This window comes from Rattus norvegicus, chromosome 6 (assembly GCF_036323735.1).
Source record: "Rattus norvegicus strain BN/NHsdMcwi chromosome 6, GRCr8, whole genome shotgun sequence".
Taxonomy (NCBI): domain Eukaryota; kingdom Metazoa; phylum Chordata; class Mammalia; order Rodentia; family Muridae; genus Rattus; species Rattus norvegicus.
The window spans coordinates 52,708,842-52,731,320 of NC_086024.1; the positions used below are offsets into that span (position 1 = coordinate 52,708,842).

Genomic DNA, 22,479 nt, shown 5'->3' on the forward strand with positions numbered 1-22,479 from the left:
CTTCAATTTAAATATAAAACGGGATGGAAATGTGGGTGTTCTAATCTAAAATTTATCATCTATGGGCTTCCAAAAGTCTCTGTGACTTGGAAACACAGTATTTCCTATGCTGATCCCAGATAGTAGGAAGAAGAATGGAGTCCATGAATTATTCATTTCATATGCCCAAGATGTCCTAGAGGAAGCCATCTCCCTCCCACTGCTCACGGAAACCAGCTTCTCTGACCTGTTCACCTACAAAGAGAAGTCCTTCAATGAGCTGACATGTGAAGAGTTAAGAGGGGTGAAACTAAGAATTCATGGTAGGGCAAAGCATATGGAAGTCTCCAAATGCCACAGAGAGCTGGTAATGTTTTATAAAATCATCTAATGTTTAAGGGAATGATTCCATTAGATGTGTTGAATGATAATTTATGTATTAAAATTTTTCAAGGTTTGATTATTTGTTACTCTTGAAGACTTACTTTTGACTGGACTGAGAGACTCAGAAGTAGCAGTTCTCCATGGAGGACAACTTAGTTTCTTGTAGTCTATCCCAATGTTTTTCTTTGGTGTCCTTCATTTTGTTGACCAAAAATTTAGCATATTCTGAAGCTTCTTCCTTGTTTCTCTTAGTGAGTTGTTTCTTTGTAGCAATATGTTGACAGTTGTGTGGCCAGGACGCTGAGAAGATGCTGGATCTTGGGTGTTCCACCATCTGTGAGTATATCTGTGTATACCAATCTCAACCTGTCTCTGTCTCTGTCTCTGTCTCCGTCTCTCTCCCCCACCCTTTTACAGTGACCTGGTTGAGAGGGCTCAAATTGGCATCCTTAAAATGAGTCTAAGAACAGTTCTTTTCCCCAGTTTTCCTTGGTCTATAAGAGGAATGCCCCCTACTCAACAACATACACATTCTGCCATGAGTCATGATACCTTGCTTCAAGGAAAACCTTGTATATCATTCCCACCCCTGATTCAGAGAAAATAATCCTTCCACTCTTTACCCAGAGTATCCACAGCTACTTTTGTAGCCATGTGCCCCTCAGAGAAACTAGGAAGCTTGTATTCATCTTCCACTTCAATGAGTTTCTGAAAACCGGTGGCTTCATTTTGACAATGCCAACTGCTAGGAGGTGCCACATTAAAATAAAGCTAGCCGTGGGAGCAGGTCACATAGAACATTTATTTATTCGTGGGTAGAAAATTAAAGGAGGTAGAATATAGCACATACAAGAACTCCTATTTAATTTAAGACAAGTTATTTAGTGGCTAAGAATTAGAGTTCTCACTACTGTCCTTGAAAAATATCAGATGACATTTACCTACTACACTTGAGCAGAAAAGCAATAATTTTATAGTTCTTGGAAAACAAACTTTTTAATAATTCTGGAAATGTTTGCTTCCAGTGTATTCTCAGGTATTTCCTGAGTCAAAGTGTGACAGTTGTAGGAGTGGAGAAGGACACCATTTTCTTGTCATCTCACATCTGCTTGGACTATCAGCCCAAGTACATGGTTGAATTCATTCATTAAAATATAATCCCAAAGCACATGCATCTAACATAACCCACCAAGGCATTAAAAATAGAGAGCAAATGAATACAAAGAGAAATAGCAAAACCAGTGAGCTACAGTGGAGACTTCTTCTTCTCAGTAATTAGTGTAACAAAAGTTGACTAAAAATCAACAACGATACAGAACATATGAATCCATTGCCACACAACTTTAGTGACATTTGTAAGGAAAAACAAAGACAGCAGAATATGCTTTTTCAGATACACTTGAAACACTCATGAAGATAAACCATGTTCAAAGCCATCATACCAATTCTGAAAATTCATGAGAACTTTTCTGACACAAAGTGTGTTCATTCACACTACTAAATAAGTAAAAATCACAGCTATGCAGAAAGTACATCAAATGATTTTGCTATAGTCCATGGTGTAACACTGAGTTGGAAGAGCCACTATGGGGATTTGGGGATTTGGCTGATGTGTACCCTAGAAAATCAGCAAGGATCATGCTGGGTCATTCTATAGGAGCCTTCCTGTGACCATTCTTCTCAAGAATTTATTTATGACACGGGTGTGATGCTTCCACTGAGGTCATGCCCTGGAAGACACACAGCATAAGCTTTTGCTGTGCTCATTCTGTGGGAACCTTCTCTGGGTCTCAAAAGGAGGTGGGTTCTTAGCATAAACCACACCATCTACACAAACTGCACATAGTCCTCTGATTGGGAAGAGAAGTATAAAGATGTTTCCAGGGTCCAGCCACACTTTGCAAATAGACCTCCATAATAGACAGAGTCTGGGTTATGCTAGGATAATGGTTTTGCAAAGAATAAAGGAAATAAACTGAGAGGCTTCCAGAAGCAATGAAGATACTGCCTAGTAGAAGCAAACACTATCGAGTACTTACAATCGAAAGAAAGGGGATGGGTTGGATCAATTTATGAGATTCTATCTAAAGTATAAGAGGAAAAAATGAGTTTCAAATAAAAGAGTAGTAGAAAAGTATGATTAAAAAATCTAATAAACTTCAAAACAAGAAATAAAAGTACAAAGAATGTTGGAACTAGTAATACACTAGAGAAACCATGAGTGAGAAAACAGCAAAAAACAGGGAAGGAGAGAAAAAGAGCAAGACTCTCCAGAACGAGGAACTGGGTGCCATCCGTGAAGAGACCATGGGCTTCAGAACCCTGCTGAAGAATACTCTGAGGGACATTTTGCAAAGCACATTAGTATCACAAATATAACACACACACACACACACACACACACACACACACACACACACACATACACACTCACACACACGGTGGAGGGGTGGATCTACTGTGATCCAGTGATGTTTTTTCCTTGGAATATAAAGTGGTCTTGATTTTCAAAAAAAAATCAATATAATTCATTATATTAACAGACTAAAAACAAACAAAAAAATCAGTCATGCTATCATCTTAATAGATACAAGACACACTTCATAAAACTCAAGATATTCTTCTACCACGAATTCTAGAGGTCTGGCTGTCAAGACAGCATTCACTGCCTCATCTGAAAACCTGATGGCCTGAGTGAGTCCAGGCCCAGGAGCACACATGGTAAAAGCAGAGCCTCAACTTCTGAGATTCCTCGAAGGAAATCTCCTGTCATTAAAGATCACATGAAAATGCATACTTAACAATGAAAAGCTAAATGCTTCTCCTTTAAGATCAGAAATAATGCAACATGATATCTCGACCTTTGCCTATACAATACCCCAAGGGACTACAAACTGTAATCAAGCAAAATTAAAAAGATAGAAATAACAAGGATAATACACTAAGAAACAAATACCTTATTCAGGTCATCTGATCTTACATTTTTAAAGGTCCACAAAAGAACAGGAGAGACAGCTTAGTGGTTAAGAACTCTTGTTGACCTTACAAACACCTGGGTTTAGTTCCCAGTACCCACACAGCAGCTCGCAACAATCTGTAACTTCTATTCCATGGCACCCAACATCCTTTTCTGGCCTCCCCTGGCACCAGGTATGCACATGGTATACAGATATACATGCATGTACATAAAACATTCATACTCACAAAAATAAAATTGTGTTTAAAAGAGAGACCAAGGAGATGGGCCTAGTGGTTCAGGCATGCCACCTTAGCTCCTTAGGAGACAGAAGAAGAAGGTTTTCAATCTCAAAGACTGCCTGGGTTGCATAATGCATCCAAGGCCAGGCTGAGAAAATTAGTGCAACTCTATCTCAACGTAAAAGCAAAAAGAGAATGTTCTAGCTCAGTTGTAGAGTATCTTCCTTATGCTCGCAATGGACTGTGTCTCCTCTAAACTCAAGAATCAAAATAAACCCTTATTCCCTCAAGTTTTATTACTTGGGTATTTTGATAATTAAAAAGTCACTAAGGTGGTCAGACTACAAAAAAGCCTGAAGGTGCTTGAAGCCAGTGCTTGAAGGACACCCTGGATAAAGTGGTGCTGTGAGAAAGTAAGGTTTCACAACAGCCCACACCAATGAGCCTCAGATAGTCCCCAAGCAGTTCATATTGAAACACTTGAAAATGCAACAAAAGCACCTTTATTAGTTTTGTGAATAATTAATTCCAAGAAGGCTTGCTTCAATGGAGATTCCTTTCAAAGGAATGAGCAAGGATTTCCTCAGAAGTCACGGGCACACTGCAGTTATCTATCTAGTCAAAGCTGCCTGAGGAGTGGGTGCTACATAAGCCATGCCTTGTGCCCAGGGACAACAGTCATCTCTGAACACTGCAAAGAAGAGAGCAAGGCCTCAGAGCTCAGATGTTATCACCCACAATTGAAGGAGACTGGTACTTCCCTAGGTAAAAGGAGACTCTGAAGTGAGATGTCTAAGAGCACACAGTGAGTTTTCTTGTCTGTGAGTCTTTTTCACAAAACCTTTTCAGCTGACTTACGGTATCTAGGACAGAGTCACCACTATAACTTAAAAAGTTCTAAAGTCAGCCTCAAAAGAAGATATAATTTAGTTTAGCATTTATTGTTTCCACAGATACTTTCCTGGCATCTAGTCCAAAACACCCACTGTTGTAGGCAGGGAAAAAACCCACTGGAAAGAGACACAAAGGCTTAAGCCTTTGTAAAATGAATCTATAACTTCAAATACTTTTAAGTCCAATATATTTGTGTTTCAAATGTACATATTATCAGAAGTTGATCTGGATAGGTTCATTATTGTTAATTTCATTAATTCAGTTGTGAGCACAACTGTCAAATACCAGAGTGAGGCATGTCCAGGGTCAAATGACTTCCACACAAGTTCTCATGCACATCAGGCAATGTGGCAGCTACCTGCTCACCTTCTTGGTACTTTGATGCAATGGGTTTCTTTTTTTTTTAACATATTCAAAGTTAGAAAATTAACATAATGTACATAAAAAAATGTCTCTTTGGAGCATGTTCCCTTCCTTATTTACTTGATAAGAATCTATTTTTTATTTTAATGCAATTTAGAATTTCTTATGTTAATCTATTTAAATTTGTGTTTAGCAATTTTTCATCTTTAAAAGTACTTAGTTTAATTTTTTCATTATTTATTGGACATTTTCTTTATCTACATTTCAAAAGTTATCCCCCTTCCTCGTTTCCCCTCCAGAAACCCTCTATCCCATCCCTTCATCCCCTGCTTCAGTGAGAGTGCTCCCCCACCCACCTACCCCTTCTTGCCTCCCTGCCCTGACATTCTCCTACACTGGAGGGTCCAGCCTTGGCAGGACCAAGGGCCTCTCCACCCACTGACGCCTGACAAGGCTCATCCTCTGCTACCTATGTGGCTGGAGCCATGGGTCTCTCCATGTGTGCTCTTTAGTTGGTGGTTTAGTCCTTGGGAGCTCTGGGGTGTCTGGTTGGTTGATATCGCTGTTCTTCCTATGGGGTTGCAAACCCCCTCAGCTACCTCAGATCTCTCTCTAATTCCTCCATTAGGGACACCATTCTCTGTCCGATGGTTGGCTGCCAGTATCTGCCTCTGTATTTTTCAGGCTCCTGTCAGCATGCACTTTTTGGCAATAGCAATAGTGTCTGGGTTTGAAGATGGCATATGGGATGGATCCCCATGTGTGGCAGTCTCTAGATAGCCTTTCCTTCAGTCTCAGCTCCACACTTTGTCTCCATATCTCCTCCTATGAATATTTTTGTTCCTCCTTCTGAAAAGTACTGAAGCATCTAAACTTTGGTCTTTCTTCTTCTTGAGCTTCATGTGGTCTGTGAATTATATCTTGAGTATTCTGAGCTTTTGAGCTAATATCCACTTATCAGGTAGTGCATACTATGTGTGTTCTTTTGTGATTTGGTTACCTCACTCAGCATGATATTTTCTAGTTCCACCCATTTGCCTATGAATTTCATGTAGTCATTGTTTTTAATAGCTGAGTAGTACTGCATTGTGTAAATGTACCACATTTTCTGTATCCATTCCTTTGTTGAAGGACATCTGGGTTCTTTCCAGCTCCTGGCTATTATAAATAAGGCTCCTATGAACATAGTGGAGCAAGTGTCCTTGTTATATGTTGGAACATCTTTTGGGTATATGCCCAACAGTGGTATAACTGGGTCCTCAGGTAGTACTATGTCCAATTTTCTGAAGAACTGCCAGGCTGATTTCTAGAGTGATTATACCACCTTGCAATCCCATCAACAGTGGAGGCGGATTCCTCTTTCTCCACATCCTTGCTAGTATATGCTGTCACCTGAGTCTTTTATCTTAGCTATTCTGAGAAGTCAAAATATCACTATTTACAGATGATATGATAGTATACTTAAGTGACCCCAAAAATTCCACCAGAGAACTCTTAAGCCTGATAAACAACTTCAGCAAAGTCGCTGGATATAAAATTAACTCCAACAAATCAGTAGCCTTCCTCTACTCTAAGGATAAACAGGCTGAGAAAGAACTTAGGGAAACGACACCCTTCACAATAGTCACTAATAATATAAAATACCTTGGTCTGACTCTAACCAAGCAAGTGAAAGATCTGTATGACAAAAAAATTTCAAGTCTCTGAAGAAAGAATTGAAGATCTCAGAAGATGGAAAGATCCCCCGTGCTCATGGATTGTCAGGATTAATATTGTAAAAAAGGCCATCTTACCAAAAGCAATCTACAGATTCAATGCAATCTGTATCAAAATTCCAACTCAGTTCTTCAGAGAGTTAGAAAGAGGAATTTGCCAATTCATTTGTAATAACAAAAAGTCCAGGATAGCAAAAACTATACTCAACAATAAAAGAACTTCTGGGGGGAATCACCATCCCTAATTTCCAGCTGTATTACAGAGCAATAGTGATAAAAACTGTATGGTATTGGTACAGAGACAGGAGGATAGCTCAGACCCAGAGAATTGAAGACCCAGAAATGAAGCCCACACCTACAGTCACTTCATCTTTGTCAAAGGAGCTAAAACCATCCAGTGGGGAAAAAGACAGCATTTTTAACAAGTGGTGCTAGTTCAACTGGAGGTCAGCATGTAGAAGAATGCAAATTGACCCATTCTTATCTCCTTGTACAAAGCTCAAGTCCAAGTGGATCAAGGACCTCCATATAAAACCAGATACACTGAAACTAATAGAAGAGAAAGTGGGGAAGAGCGTCAAATACATAGACACAGGAGAAAATTTCCTAAACAGAACACCAATGGCTTATACTCTAAGATCAACAATCAACAAATGGGGGTCTCATAACATTGCAAAGCTTCTGAAAGGCAAAGGACAGTGTCAATAGGACAAAAAAGCAACCAACAGATTGGGAAAGATCTTTACCAATCCTGTATCCAATAGAGGGTTAACATCCAATATGTACAAAGAACTCAAGAATTTGGACTCCAGAGAATCAAATAACCCTATTAAAATGGGTACAGAGCTAAACAAAGAATTCTCAACTGAGGAATATCGAATGGCAGTGAAGCACCTAAAGAAATGGTCAACGTGCTTTATTTTTTTAAGGAGGTTTTAGATTCATGAAATTGAACACTTCTCAAATCATGAGGTTTATCTGTAGGGGTTTTAAAATCTCAAAACACAGTGTGGTAAAAGTTGCAATTTCTATAGCTCTGAGATCACAAAAACAAAACAAAACAAAACAAAACAGTGACACAAACCAGGCATTACCCCAGTTTCATGACAACAAAAGAATGAGAATCTTGTTCAAAGTCAAAATTGCCAATATCCACCTGTATCCGTCCTCTCAAATTTCCACCTACTCAAGGAGTTAGGCCAATAACCCGGTCAGAACCAGATTCCTGCTTGCTAGAGGATGTGTTTATTCTCTATTTGGAGTTAATAGTATCTTTTCTCTCTCTCCTTTTTTAAACTTTTATTTTTCTAATTTATTTACCTCTTCCCAGCCAGATCCAAAGTCAGGATAAGGTTCCGCCAATCTGTCTTTTATAAAATTATCCTATTGTCTTTACTCAGCTTCATTGCTTAGCACTGTAATTAAAGAATGCAACCTTTCCATCCACAGAGAGGCGTAGCCTCTGCTTTATAGGAAAAGACACTCATCTCAACTCACTATACCTGTTGCAGAGGCTGATGGTGTTTCCAAGTAGCTAAAACTCAAACCCCGCTGTTCTACACTTTAAGGTGATGTGATTAAAAGGACTATGGTTAAGTGGAACATGGATAAGCCATAGCTATAAGGCAGCAGTGTGTCCCCACTGCCCCTCATAGCCAGGACTTCTCTGGGACAAGGAAACCTACTTCTGCCACACTTAGCTGGATGTCCAGCTCAGCCCCTGGTATACCCAACACTGGATGGCAGCTCAGCTCTGATAAAACTATCACTGATTAATGCTGCTTCCCTGGTAATGTGCTCATATGCAGGACAAGGCAGATCAAATTCAAGAAGGCATGACAGCTGTGTGGAAACAAAGTGACTATGGCTATGAGGTAAGCAGGATCAAGGAAAAGATGGACTGGTAGGCAGGGTCCTCAGGAAGCTGTAACTCAGAATTCCATTTGCTAACCCTCCACTGAGTAAGCAATCAAAACAGGTCATCTCCCAGAGTCACAGTGATGAGCCAGATCCCACCATTTCCATCTGCTATTTCCCTTAAAGAAATAACATAAAACAGGGAAAGATTTGTTTGGGCTCTTGGCTTGAGGAGGTTCAATCGATCACAACAAAGAAGACATTGTGGTGAAAGTGGCTCATAGCTGTGGCAACAGGAGCAGGAGACTGATGTTTCTATCTTACAAGGATTCGGGAAGCAGAGACCTTAAGCCAGAGCCAGGGTAGGCTGTAACCCGTGGGCTTGACTCAGAGGTGAAGGACAGCCACTTAAGCCAGAATCATGAGGGGAAGAAATGAGAATGGGGAAATAGGAAAACAAACCAAAGGCAGATGTCTGAAGAGTCGAGGACATAGAAAGTCATTTTAGTTAATACAAGAGTTCTAAAGCAAGGAGGATTTGTATGCCATAGTGACTCCAGAGATTGCAGAGACAGCATACCTCCAGAAAGCAAGACACTGAAAATGGTTGTATGTTGCCATGATCTGTTTAAAATGATCACAGCCTCTGCTAGAACTGAGCAGGCTAACAGCAAGCATTGTTGAACTGGGGGACTTTGTGGACCATCTCAGCAGGGACAACAGATTCTTGAAGATGGCCAGTCTGTTCCCCAGCCATGCAGGCACCGTTCTATTTCTCAATGCAACTCAGGGACACCCTGAGGCTGATGCTGCTGTCTTGAGGAAACCTCCGAAAAAGTGAAAAAATGCACTCTGGTTCATACTAGGAATTCTAAGTAGTCAAAGTTTCTGACTGAACATTGCAAGAGAACTGAGACAGGAGTCCATAGGACATAGTGAGTTTCTAACGGTCCCCTGCTTGTAGATTTATGGACACATGGACAACAAATATATGAGTGAGAAATGAGCCAAGACCAGCTGAGTTCTCATCCTCAGGTCAGCACTATCTGGCCTCAACAGCTTGGCTCAAAGTCGTACATGACACCAGCAGCAAAGCAAAATAGGCCATGATATCGGTGAGGATAAGTATAGTGTGAAATGCATAGTGTAAGCCACAGGTGAACACCCCCAAACACCCCAACTCCGGTGGTGTCCCCAAAGTATACCGATATGTTATAAAATATGTTAGAAGGACTGGAGAAGCCATTTTCTGAAAGTTGTGTGTAGACAAACCTGAGTCTTCCCTGCTCAACCGGAAAGCGGAATGTCCTGTGTCGATACTGAATACAGGCTGTTCTGAACATTCCCTCGAAAACCCACCTAGAAATTTAACTCTCATATGCAATGGCCAACCTTAGAGTGGCTCTGGTAATGTGAGAGCAGCTCACCTAACCCTACAGTGGCTCCGTTAACACAGGTGTAGGTCAGTTAGCACATCGGGAGGTTGATTTATCAAAGAGGGATCAGTTACCCCACCTGCAATACAGAAAATGACGAAATACTACTCCAGGAGTTGCAGGTGTTTGGGAGAAACAAATCCAAACAATCGAAACCGGAAACAAGTAAGATATACTTTAATAGAATGATCCTGACTTACAAAAACAGATGAGCATGTCTGGATTTTAGGAATTAAACTTGTGTTCCAGCCAAACCAAGGAACTAGTCCTTCTCCGGGCTCTTCAGCACCTCACACACATTCCATATTGAGGTACTGGTACTGACCACCCACCCAGACCTCAGAAGCTTGAAGGCATTCAGGCACAGAGGGTGGCAGAAAGGCACAGCTTGCAGCACCAGCTGGTGTCCTGAGCTCTACCCAGAGTAGCAGTTCTCAGAGAAGACTCCAGCCTAGGTCAGCTGGCCTGGCCTTCTTCACAGGCTTCTGCACGGACCCCTACCTGTCATCTTCTTGCTCCTCAGTCAAGTTTAAAAGAAAAGCAGTGGACAAGGCAGTGTAGGGAGGGCCTGGGGGCTTCCGAATAAACTCCCCATTCTCTGCTTTCTTAATGCACAACAAAATGCCAAGCTACAAGTACTCACCTCTACCTTAATAAGAAAGCAAGATTCTCTGAGGACACAAGAGAATCTGGCAGAAGAGCTGGAAGGGAAGAACTTAAATACCCAAGGCACTTAGACTCTTCAGAGATTCGCAACGGGCCTGGCTGGCCCGGGGTGAGAATAATTACATAGGACAGAAAAGCACCATTGCTCAAAGACAGCCACTTCCTGGAGATCTGCACTTCACCCTAATCAGACAGTTTTTCCATCTCACCCCTCCCCCACATACATGCTTTAATCACCAGTTCCCTCTCCACCACTGAGCCTCGTGTAGTGGATGTTCATACCAAAGAACGTGTGTTGGGTTGTAACATTGTTTTAGGTTGCCTGCCTCCCTCTCCAGCTCCCCCTCCCTCCCTCCATCCATCTCTCTCTCCCTCTCCTCTTCTCCCTCTCCCCCCTCCCCCTAAAATTCCTCCCCAGCTAGGCACAATGTCATTTTACTGAACTATGATACTTAGTCTTTTTTTTTTCTTAAACAGAATGTGTTGCCCAACCTGCCTTGAACTTTACAACCCTCCTGTGTTAGCATTCTAAAATGCTGGAATACAAGCTAGTGACACCAAGTCAGCCTTGGAAATTAATTTTTATCATTAAATCAGAATAATTAACATCCTTAATATAGTATTAGATGCTTATCCAGTACAATTCATTTTGTATACAGAAGAGGAGGGCATCCTATGTGTGTGATTAATCATTTCATTATCATTGGCTATTAGCAGTTTCTGAATTAGAATCTGATTTTTCCTATTTTAAAGTACTTTGTTACTTTTAAATCCTAAATGTCAATTATGCACATTAGATATCAATATACATATGTGTGTGTGTGTGTGTGTGTGTGTGTGTGTGTGTGTGTGTGTGTGTGTCCTGGAACTCCTTCTGTAGACCATACTGGCCTTGAACTCCCAGAGGTCTACCTGTGTCTGTCTCCTGAGTGCTGGGATTAAAAACCACAGGGTTTACCCACAACCACCTGGGGTTAAGAAATGTTGGTCAAAAGACACAGTGTTTCAGTTAAGTTTGGAGATCTGTGGTAGCTTGTTTATAGTTAGAAAAATGTATCATATTTTGAAACTTTGTAATGAAATAGGTTTTAAGTTTTTAACTACAAAAATATCTGAAAAATATTTTTAATTAGCAAAATACTTTTAAGATTTAAAAGAACTCTTATTGTTCTAGTTTTAAGAGAGTTCAAATAAAAAACAATTTTGGAACTTCACAGTACTTTTTCATATCTTTCTGGATTTTAAATAAACAAAGTTATTTTCAATACCTACATTATAACATTTTTTGAGTTATAAACCAGTTTTTACTGCATTTCAAATCCTAAACACCAATTTAGACAGTGTTGACTTTAGATTTTTTTTTCTTCTAAAGCAATTACAGGAAGTCTATAAGGCCTTAGCCGATTCAGCTTCAAAGAAATGTCATATCTTTATAAAACTTTTAAGATGCCATTTTTTACACAAAATATTGCTCTCTAGAGTTACAACCAAAATAAAAAGTAAAAGACAAACTGCAAAAGGAACCAGGCCTGGCATTGAAGTCCAGAGTCTGAGGCAGGAAGAGTTCAAGTTCAAGGCTTTCCAGGGCCACATGATGAGGCTTGAGACTATCTCAACAAAACCAAAATAAATGAATAAAACAGAATAGACAGTAAAATAAACTTTATAAACAGAAGGTTAATACAGAAGAAACTTTATCCAAGATGATACTCTAGTTTACAAATGTATTAAATCAAGAATTTTGTTATTATAAACTGAATTATAAAGTATTTTTTTATCGGTTTGACCTTTCCATATTGTAAAGCCATGTTAGAAACAAGTTCTTTTGAGCTAACTCAAGAGGAAAAGCCTTTCTCAAAATTGATAGCCATGATTCTAGAAGTCTCATTCAAATTTCTTAACATTTGTTATGGCTTCTTTTTTCACATAATCCTGCCTCTAAACAAAACAGAAAATCTGACACACATCTTTGCTTATATCTCCTCATGGTCTCACACAATGTGTCCAGGGCACCAGTGTCCTGACCTTCCAGCTATTTCCAGTCTGAGGTCATGACCCAGAGTGAAAACAGGTGACTTCAAACATGGATTTATTTCTTTTGTGTCTAACAATCTACTTGTCAGAAATCTGGGCTGGGAGCTTTGTTTTTGGCTCAGAATTTTGGAGGGTTCAGTTCATCACAACAGTGAAGGCATGAAGGGCAACACTCCAGTTGGGAACTTGTGGCCATTGGTACTAAAAGTGGGATGAATTAGGAAGCAGATAGAACAGAACTGGATCCAGGAGTGGGTATGACCATCAGACAGCCACCACTAGTGACCTCCTTCTTCATCTAGACTCCATTTCCTAAGGGTTTCCCAGCCTCCCTAAATATCAAGAGTCACTGGAAACACACATTTCAAGCATGAGACTGTGAGAAAAATTCAAAGCCAAAGACAAACAGAGGCCTCCCTCCCCCCTTGCTGGTTCCCCATCTTCTCGTTCTTATTGATCCTGGCTAATACGAAGTGGCCTCTAACAGAAATATTTACTATCATTTCTCTCAAGTGTACAAAGGATGGAGAGGGGCAGCCTGCAGCCAGATCCCTACTGATGCAGCTGCTGGCTAGAATGTCTTGGACACTTTGTCCTTTAACTTATCCAGAAATGGTGAGCATCACCCATGCCCATCTGAGGGGCTGGTGCTACCTAAAGTCATGAAGTCCTCCAAAGAGCTCTCATAACATAGCACTAGGAGCATATTGACAACCATGGAAATATTTTTAATGGCTTTGAGGGAGGTATCTATGCTCAAAGGCAATCAAAGGCATGTGTTTCCTTGAAAACTTCATTCTTTTTTATTTAATTTAATTTTTAAATTTTACTTTGGTGTTAAGGTGTGTGTGTTAAGTTAGGGTTACTATGAGAATGTTACTGTGATGATCTACCTAACAACTACCAAACCTCGTTTTTTTTTTTCCATACTTCTATAATCAGAAGATCAAGATCAAACTCCTTAGTGCTTCTGTAGAAAACCCTTCCTCCCTTCAGCTCTGGAAAGGTCCCTGACTCTCTATGGCTCACAGTTCTGCTCTCATCCCCCTCCCTGCCTCAGCGTGGCCTCCCAACTCCTCACCCAGGCTCCCTGTTCCTACAGCAGGGTCCATGTCCTCTGTTAAACACCATTCAGATGATTCCTGCGTGATGATTCCTCTCAGAATCCTTAACTTACAGGAAAGCCCTGTAGACTCATTTGCTTGTAGAGTGTAAACTGCTACACTCCCAGAAGAAGGGGGAGAAATGGTGGACACCAACAGCTGGAGGAGAGAACTAGAGAGCTACTGGCTAAAGGAAAAGCCTTTATGGTACTTGAAATTGCTGAGAGAAGACATGCACATATCTTAAATACCTTAGACACATGCTCACATTCCCAAAATGGTAAAAATGGGAGGTGATGCACGTTACATAATTTGTAGTTAGTATACATGATATTCATATAATGAGTACCTACATACTTTGAATATATATACATTTTAATATATACATACATTTTAATATATTCATATATTTTGAATATATTCATATATTTTGAATATATACATATTTTTGAATATATACATTTTTTGAATATATATACCTTTTTGTCAATTAAACACTTAAAAGTTAAGAAATTACATCTCAGTCTCCGAATAAGGCAATATTAACCACATGCAATTTCATAGATCATTAAGATGTAGCTTTAAGTTTAGGAGACCATACGTCTACTCCCTATGGAAGACATATGGAAAGGCAGAGCTGAAGACTTCCCCAACATATTAAATGTTTGCCAAAGAAGCCTCAGTGGGAAACCTAGCTCAGTTTGTCAGACCCCAGCTGCCTTTCACAGGAACAGTGATGGTTCTAGGTTTACAAAACTGCATGAAGTCACCAGGCTCTGGACCTGCTGCTAACAAAGGAGTACCAGGATGGTCATGACTTCACACAACTCCACAGGAGTGACGATGGCCACCCTTACTGAGATGATCCAATAGCAACAAAAGCACCGAACTGCATAAGACAAGCTCTTAAGAACTTGTCTAGAAAGTGAGCTGTGGAAGCATCAGGGCAGGAGAGCAATGATCTACCTTCAGTTCAGGAAGGTTCCCTAAATGGGCCTGGGTCACCTGTGAGTCTCCTGTCTTTCTGAGCAGGCACCAGAACCCTGAATCTCTTCCACTCTGAATGTGCAAGGGAAATAGAAATCTTTGCTCTAATAACTCTAGTTCCACAGAAACAGGTGTGTAGTGTACATGTGTGCTCTGTATAGTGAATGGGCATATGTGTTGACTAAACATGTGTGCAACATGTCTGTTACCCACATGTGTGTGTTGTGAGTTGCAGGCATGTGTGCTTTGTATGCATATTACTTATATGAATGTTGGTCCACATGCTGTTTATAGTATATACACTTGGGCAGATGTACAAGTGCATGTGCTATGTACATGCACAGATATAAAGAAATGTAACTGTTATGTGCACATATGTAATATGGATAACGTGTGCACACATTATGTCTGTGTCTATGTAATGTGCATTGTTTGTATACACATTTTGCCATGAAGCATGCAAATGTGGGATGTATAGGCATAGCACACATGTGTAACTAGCACATTTAGGATGCATGTGTACCTGTGTGGAGCAGGCTGCCCACAAATCCCTCAACTCTATCCCTGCCCTCTGAGGCTAAGCAGGCAAGACCTTCTGCATACTCTCAGCTCTGTATCCTCTTCCTCTCAACCCTGACACCAGCTGTTCCTTTAGTCCCTTCACCTCTGGGTCTCAAATTATTGACTGGCTCACAGACTCCCCTATCCAAGCAAAGGAAGCTACAAAAGGAAGAGCCACTCCTTGTAGGCCTCCTTGATCAGTGTAATCATTAACCTTGCTCAAGGATATACTCCTATATCACAAAACTTTCTCTCAACAATAACCATGAAATGTGCACCACTTCTGTGTTTCCTTTCTTCATATGCAAACCTCTCTCAATAGCCTCTGCATTTATCTCTGGTTATTCTGGTCATGAGCACGGGCAAGGAATCTGCTCATTTAGGTCTTCAGTCTGAAAGGAAGCCAGCCAAACACAATGCCATACACCTGTAGCCCTAACACTTGGGAGGCATAAGCCAGAGAAACAGATGTTTCAAGGCATCTGGGCTACAGAGGGAATCCAGTGTCCTAAAACAACAACAAAGATAAATAAAGCTCTGTGGTCAGACAGGGGCCGGAACCAAGTCTATGTCTGCATCCCATTGTGCTGCTGTCTTTAGTTTACAGTAAGTGTATGGATGGACCACGAGAGGCGCAGTCAAGTCCTGTAAGTTATGCATGTATGCACATGGTCACATTCACAATCACACAGCGTTTTCTAAATGGTGTAGTCTTCAGCATCCCAAATTCTCACCCTCCAGAGACTGGTGGTGCTACTCACCATGCACATGCTGGCTCCCTCTCTCAGAGCACAGGAAGTACTTACTATGGCTAATGTTTCTAATTACACCAGGAAAAAGATACTATCTATCTTGCTGCAAACACAATAGCTTTAAAAAAAAACGCTGGAGTTGAAGTTTTACTATGGAATAAACAATGTTGCAAGCAGGCAGAATGTCCTTTAGAAGTCTTTAGCACCAACCAAAAGGCAATTCTTGATGTTTTCATGAACACAGTGGTACCAAACACTGGGTATACTTTTAACTATTAATAAGGTTTCCTTTCTTCCAATATCTAGAAATAAATAAGAGGATGTAACTTAAGCCTACAATGTCAACACCAACATGTGGTGCTAAACAGGCTGTTTCTGGCCCCCGTGGAGTCTGAGCATCCCAGGTTTAAGGTAGGAGAAGTAATTTCACAACACTAGGGACATAATGAACACTCTAGGTAATTACAGTGCAAAAAGTCAAACTGATAGAGCCATTTGGAGAAGTATAATTACCTGAAGAAATCACTAAGACAATCTTCAACACTGGGGAACAGAATAAATTACATTTAACCATTAATGGTTATACCGATGTGTAAAATTAAAATGTAGCTACTGTACAAATAAAATGGCATAAATTTTAGTGAAACATGAATAAGCTAATAATAAATGTAAAGTAAGTGATCGGTTCAAGAACCAGAATGGGAGCTTTCCCCTCTCATAGAAATAGAAAACGAATTCAACCAACCGAGAGTCTAAGTGATACCTCTGCCTTGCCTCCTCCTCTGAAGGGAAAGAGTGTAATTGCCACTCCTTTAGGGATACTATTGTTATCAGAGTTGGAACTGTCCCTTCTTAAATGCCAGACACAGGTACACTTCTCCTGAGGCTGGCACAGGGAAGCTCGTGGGCATGGAGTCAGCAGTGGGTACTGTTATGAGGTTCTGGCTGCAACAGCGACTAGAATGAGCAGTGATAGCGAACTGAGGGCAATGCCAGGCTAGCACGACTCTTCAGGAAATGAAACTAACCAAGGAAAGTTGGAAAATCAAGGCCAAAAGTTCAGAGGGCACAATTTAGTCAACACAGGCCTGGGGTTGACTCTATGATGCTCAGGCATGTGGAGGTCAGAGAGGAAACGCAATTCAGGATTTAGTAGAAGGCAAGCTTTGAAGATATTTTCTATGAACCCTCAAACAGAGCTGGTCCAACCAGAATAGCTTATAGACAGCTTTGGGAGGCACAGAATGAAGCAGTGGCATAGTTTGGGGAGCCCGGGGATCAGGCCAGTAGCAAAGAGGTTATGCAAAATAGCTTCCAATGGCTGCCCTATATGCCCTAGTGTGAAAAACGCAATTGGGACAGTCACCATATTGGGTGATGAAGAGAAGAGAAGTGGTGGTCAGTACACCCTAAAGCTGAGAATCTGCCTGCAGACAAAGGCACTGGGACTGGGTGATGGGGTTAGCCCTGTCCTCAGTGAGGCGGATGACATGCTCAGCAAGTGGGGTGCAGTAGGACACTTCTTGCCACAGGAAAACTAAGAGAATTGGAGACACAAATTGGGGGTGGGTGGCCCACTCCCTCTCTTTTACCTCATCTTGGAAAGGGCAAGAGGAGGAGGGTTTCTTTGTTCAACTTCTAAAAGCTGAGTCACCGAGTCACCCAGCAGTGTGGGAACGTCCTAGATGCAAAATATTTGTTTTTCATGGAAAATAAGATTTCATGGAAAATACAGATTTTATTGGGATTACTGACAATTATACCACAGTTCAAAAATACGACTGTTTATTATGAAACCAGGGGGAATCCTACAGTTATATTTTACCTATAACAAAGTATTACCACTTGGATCTCTGTTTAAATCAGTTCTAGGAATGAGATTCAACGGTGTTATGTGATTTTTCCATCCCGTTACTTCAATTAAAATAAAAATAGACACATTTATTCTTCATTGGGCAGGGCTTAAATGAATTTACTGCTGTCCGGAGAGAGGTATACATTTGTTCCTGGGGTCCAAGAAACAGTGATGAGAGAAATAAATCCAAAAAAAGAAAAATGAAAGTCAATGACCACAGTGACACACACAGTGATTTTAATATCTCATGTGATTGTATTTATCGTACTACAAGTCAGTGCTGGAACCAAGTGGAATGTATCCAAATGTCAAATGGATTTTGGTGCCTATCCAAGCTGGGTAAGTCAAAATGCTGACAGATTAGAAACAGCATCATTCTTTCACCATGCAAAAACATTACTGTAAATATTAAGGCAGATACTGCATTAGGCAGGTAGAGAATATGGAGATAAAACAGGTTAAACAGAATGAAAATTTAGCAGTTTTGGAGACAGTAGTCTCTGAAATTAGAACACCTTATGTGTTAAAAATATAACCTGACATTTTTATAACTTTGCAATTACAGCCTTAAATAAGCTAAAAAAGGCATAGTCGTTTTCCTTAAATCTTAATTATTTGCCTAATAAAAATGTAATGGATGAATAATAATACCAGATCTGAAAAGAAATATTTAACAAGGAAATTCAAACTGAGAAAGAATCACATAATCCTCGCAGCACTTTTTAATGGCATGTGTTGAAGCGTGCAGGATGGCAGAGTTTTAGTTGTCACTGGGCAGGATAGGATTTCGAAGATGCCCTGTGTGTCCTTGGGGGGAGAGAAGCACAGCCAGAGCTCCCAGAGGAAGCCAGGAATGGCCTTGAGTGGGGATCAAGTCCGCAAGGGGAGCTTAGTGCAGAAATAGAAGGGATAAGCCAGCTTCCACAGTCTGAATGGGACTCCAGTAAGGCCTAGGAGACAGCGCCACCTCCTGTTGGCAGAAAAAAATGCAACTTTTTCCAATGCCATGTGAGCTCAGGGCATCATTAGTGGTTATTGGACCGCAAGGGAAAGGCTTACCAGTATAAAATCCAAGTGCCCTTTCCATGAAATTGTTAATGTCCTTTCCCTAGAATACCTTTATAAACCTTTTTTAATTTCATTTTATGCAATTAAACTGCTCAGTCTAACTGAATACCCAGTTTCTGAGCTCCATACTACCTAAATGTATGTATAATGAATGCATGTATCACAGAATCACAATGCGCTACACACTAACATGTGAGTTATATGGAAACTGTAATTTTTAAATGACAGTTAATTGCTGAGGGTGACTGGTGTCAGGACTTCCCAGGCCGGGGTTGCTAGTTCTCCAGTGCTATGCAATGAGTCTCTCTTTACACTGTAAGTACACTGCAAACCCTGGGTACCAGCACAACACAGCACAAGGGAGGAAGGGGAGGCCCCTTTTCTGTGGAGCTCACTCTACCTGATGTGATTAGTTACAAATGCTCACATTTCAGAGCACAGAACCCTGGGAAGGTAACCATTTAATAGCAAAGGATCTGGGTGTAATGGCTTCCCTCTCGTCTTGTGCTTCAATGCCATCACCTCTGGCTTCTCAAAAGTGTGCTGTGCGAGCTGTCCTGGAATATATATCTGAAAACTATACAGATATGTAGATATAAGAAGTTGTTACACATATTTCAGGAAAAAAAAGACAAATTAAATTTCTGGTATTTTTGACAAGTAAATGCCATTTTCTAAATTAGGTCCTGTTTATATGTTCAGCATGAGACACATCTCCTGGTAAAAACAAATGACTCCCTATTTTAATATCCATGGATCTGGCCTATGATGTCACAGGCACCAAAAGAAATTCTATTGGTGAGATCAAAAGTGTCCGAAAGAAAGAAGGGCATGTAACAGGAGCAGGAAACAAAGGGGAGAGTTGGGATCCTTCGATGCCTGCTTAAGTTATTTCTGCAGTAGTAGCAGTCCTAACCTCCCTCCCTGCAGAATGGCTAAGTGATGCCATTACTAAATGTGCCTTCAGAGATCTCTGCACCTTCCCATGGCAGGGCAGGGTGGATCACCCCGTGAGTCTGCAGCTTCCCAGGTCATACTGTTGTGTGTTGAAGGGTGACCCCCTGAAAACAGAAAAATACTCAAGAAACACAAGTCCTGCTGAGAACTGCAGGCTCTTGGTCCACGGAATGGTTGATCTCAGAACAGAACTTTAGGAAATGACCTAACTCAGAAAATGTGTGTGAGACACCAAATCTGCCCCAATTGCTATGATTCAAACGAGCAGCCATTCTGAAGAATACATTATACTTTTGACTTCAGACAGAAAAATTAAAAGTAGGACTACAATAGATCCAGTGCCATCTACGTTTATAATTAATTTTCTAAGTAGATGCTCAAAATTCTGTCAACTGAAAAGATTGCATAGCTAGGCATTGAAGTTCAATTCAGTACAGTAATTGTTAAGGAACTGTGGAATTCTTCAAAGATGTCTATGCTCCAGGGATTTGCTAGGTGCCATCCATCAGAGGTTCGAGTACTGCAGCATGAAGTACAGTTAACACAATCCTGGGAGACTGAACTCTCCCAGGATATAAATATCAATCTTAGCAGATTTACTTTGAATACAACCTCAAACCTCACATATTGGGGTTTTGCACTGCATTACTGCAAACCACAGGTATGTTCTGCGTGATGACTTAAGTGTGTGGCCTTAACGGTGGCAAAAGTTCCCTTCGAGTACAGTTCTGATGGGCCATTTCACGTCATTAGGGCTCCTGTTACACATAGGATGCTGAACAGGTCTTGGGCTGTCTAGCAACCTAGTGATTGACATGGAGTTCAGCAAGATTTTTGAAGGCTTCCATGAAATGCATGCACTTAAAACAGAAGTCTGCCACTTCTGTTTCACTAAATCACTTCCACTCTTCCTCTAATGATAACAATTACTAACAGGACTTGTTGCAAGACTATTTCCCAAAATGCACTGTGGGAGGACATTCTATTGAAGTCTCGAGAATAGTACGTCAGAAAGCCAATGACAACTTGCTTCCTTCTATTTCCAGGTAATCTTAAGTGTATTTTCTAAGGTATGAGTCCCATCTGCTGTACTTGGGTAACTAACTACTCACATTACAAAGATTTTAAACAAAAAAGTAAAATAAAACAAACAAACAAAAAACAAAAATCCTACCATGTTCCACCCAAAATGTTGAAGATGTCGCAGGATTCCCTAGGATGGTTCAACTCGCAAAGCAGATACACTGGTCTCAACCCAGTAAACATAGCACTGTGCACTAGCTATTTCTGAAGCATTGTGACTGGACAGTTAGCAGCCACTCCAGCCTACAGTCTTAGAGACCTTTGTTACCCTAAAAGGACCTTATTCTCCAGTAGTGCTGAAGGTTGGGCGTTTGAGCATAGTTAAAGAGGAGGTGTGACTGCACCCCAGGACACACTACAGCTTCCTAAGGCCACGATAAACAGCTGCCGTCTTGCACCCTTTCCAGAACACTTGGTTGTGCTGTGTGGGTGGCAACTTGAAGGTTTCCAAGAACTTTCCGTTTTTGTTTAAACCAACATTTCAGGGTTTTGTCAATCAATAGTTTCGTTTTTTAAAAATAGGGGGGTGGGTGGGTAGGACCTAGAATAGACTTTTAAAAACATGTTGCAAAGTTGGCCCATCAGCATCGTCTTGGTTTCTGGAGATACTGAGCTGGTGGCTCAAGCGATAAGCAGAGACAGTTGGCATCACACCTCATCAAGGGGACAACGAGAACCCCTGCAGAGTGCCTGAGTTGCTGCAAAAGCCCCTGCCTGGGACCAGAGAGACCACTCCTTGGAAGAAATGCTGGGCAGAGCCCAAACCCCATGGTCTGGAAGACCTTAGCTACCACGCAGTAAAAGAAAGCACCTGTGCCCCATGACCCAGATGTTAAAGATAAGAAAATAAAAACCTGCACGCTGGTAACTGTGATGCAAGGAAGACAAGATTGCGGTACCCAGGGGCTCCTGGTATCCACTATGTCCAGGGCCCAGAGCCAACCCCCGCCCACAAGAGCCACCCGGAAAGGGGGACACAAGGACTCACAGAAAGGAGGAGGCGCTGGGAAAGGAGGGGAGGCAGGGAGACTGAAGGGACTCAGAGGGCCTCCAGGGGACCCCACTCACCCGCGCGGGCACCAGTAGGTGACTAGGACGCCCGCGGGGGGCGGCCAGGGACTGCGATCCCTCGGCGCTCATCGCCGCCCACGCGGCTAGGCGTGCGCTTCGGGCTCCGGAGCTCCTAAGTCCAGCGCCTGCACGGCGCCCGCGCCCCTCTGTGGACAGGCTGGGGCGGACAGAGCCAGCAGCCACTGCGCTAGCAAGCAGGGCAGGCTCGGAACCCCGCCCACCTCCCAGCAGCCCGGCCCCTACTACTCTGTTCACCGCCCACCAAGTCCCGCCCGTTACCATCAAGCCCCGCCTTATGCCCGGTAACCCCGCCCACCAGCTCTGCCCTTCCACCTCCAGTCAGTGATGATGGTTGTACTGGTTTGTGAGAACTGTAAAGCCAGCTCCCACCTCCGTGCGGGGACCATCACTTCCCCCAGCTTGGCCAGCAAAGTACAGAGCTGAAACAGGCTCAGATGCGCGCCTCCCTTAGGGTTGGAAGGCTAACCGGGCACCTGGGCCATTGGGGACCAATAA

At 41.7% G+C, this 22,479-nt stretch overlaps 1 protein-coding gene across 3 annotated transcripts in view; it reads right to left on the reverse strand.

The window, feature by feature from the left end:
- Sntg2 (syntrophin, gamma 2) overlaps nt 1–22,131 on the reverse strand; it is a 201,492-nt gene extending 179,361 nt beyond the window's left edge. For all 3 annotated transcript variants that reach the window (NM_001106720.2, NM_001414915.1, NM_001414914.1), the window contains exon 1: nt 21,961–22,131. In NM_001106720.2, coding sequence (NP_001100190.1) covers nt 21,961–22,032 — 72 coding nt within the window. In that variant the 5' untranslated portion in view covers nt 22,033–22,131. The remainder of the gene's footprint in view (nt 1–21,960) is intronic.
- Between the last annotated feature and the right edge of the window lie 348 nt (nt 22,132–22,479).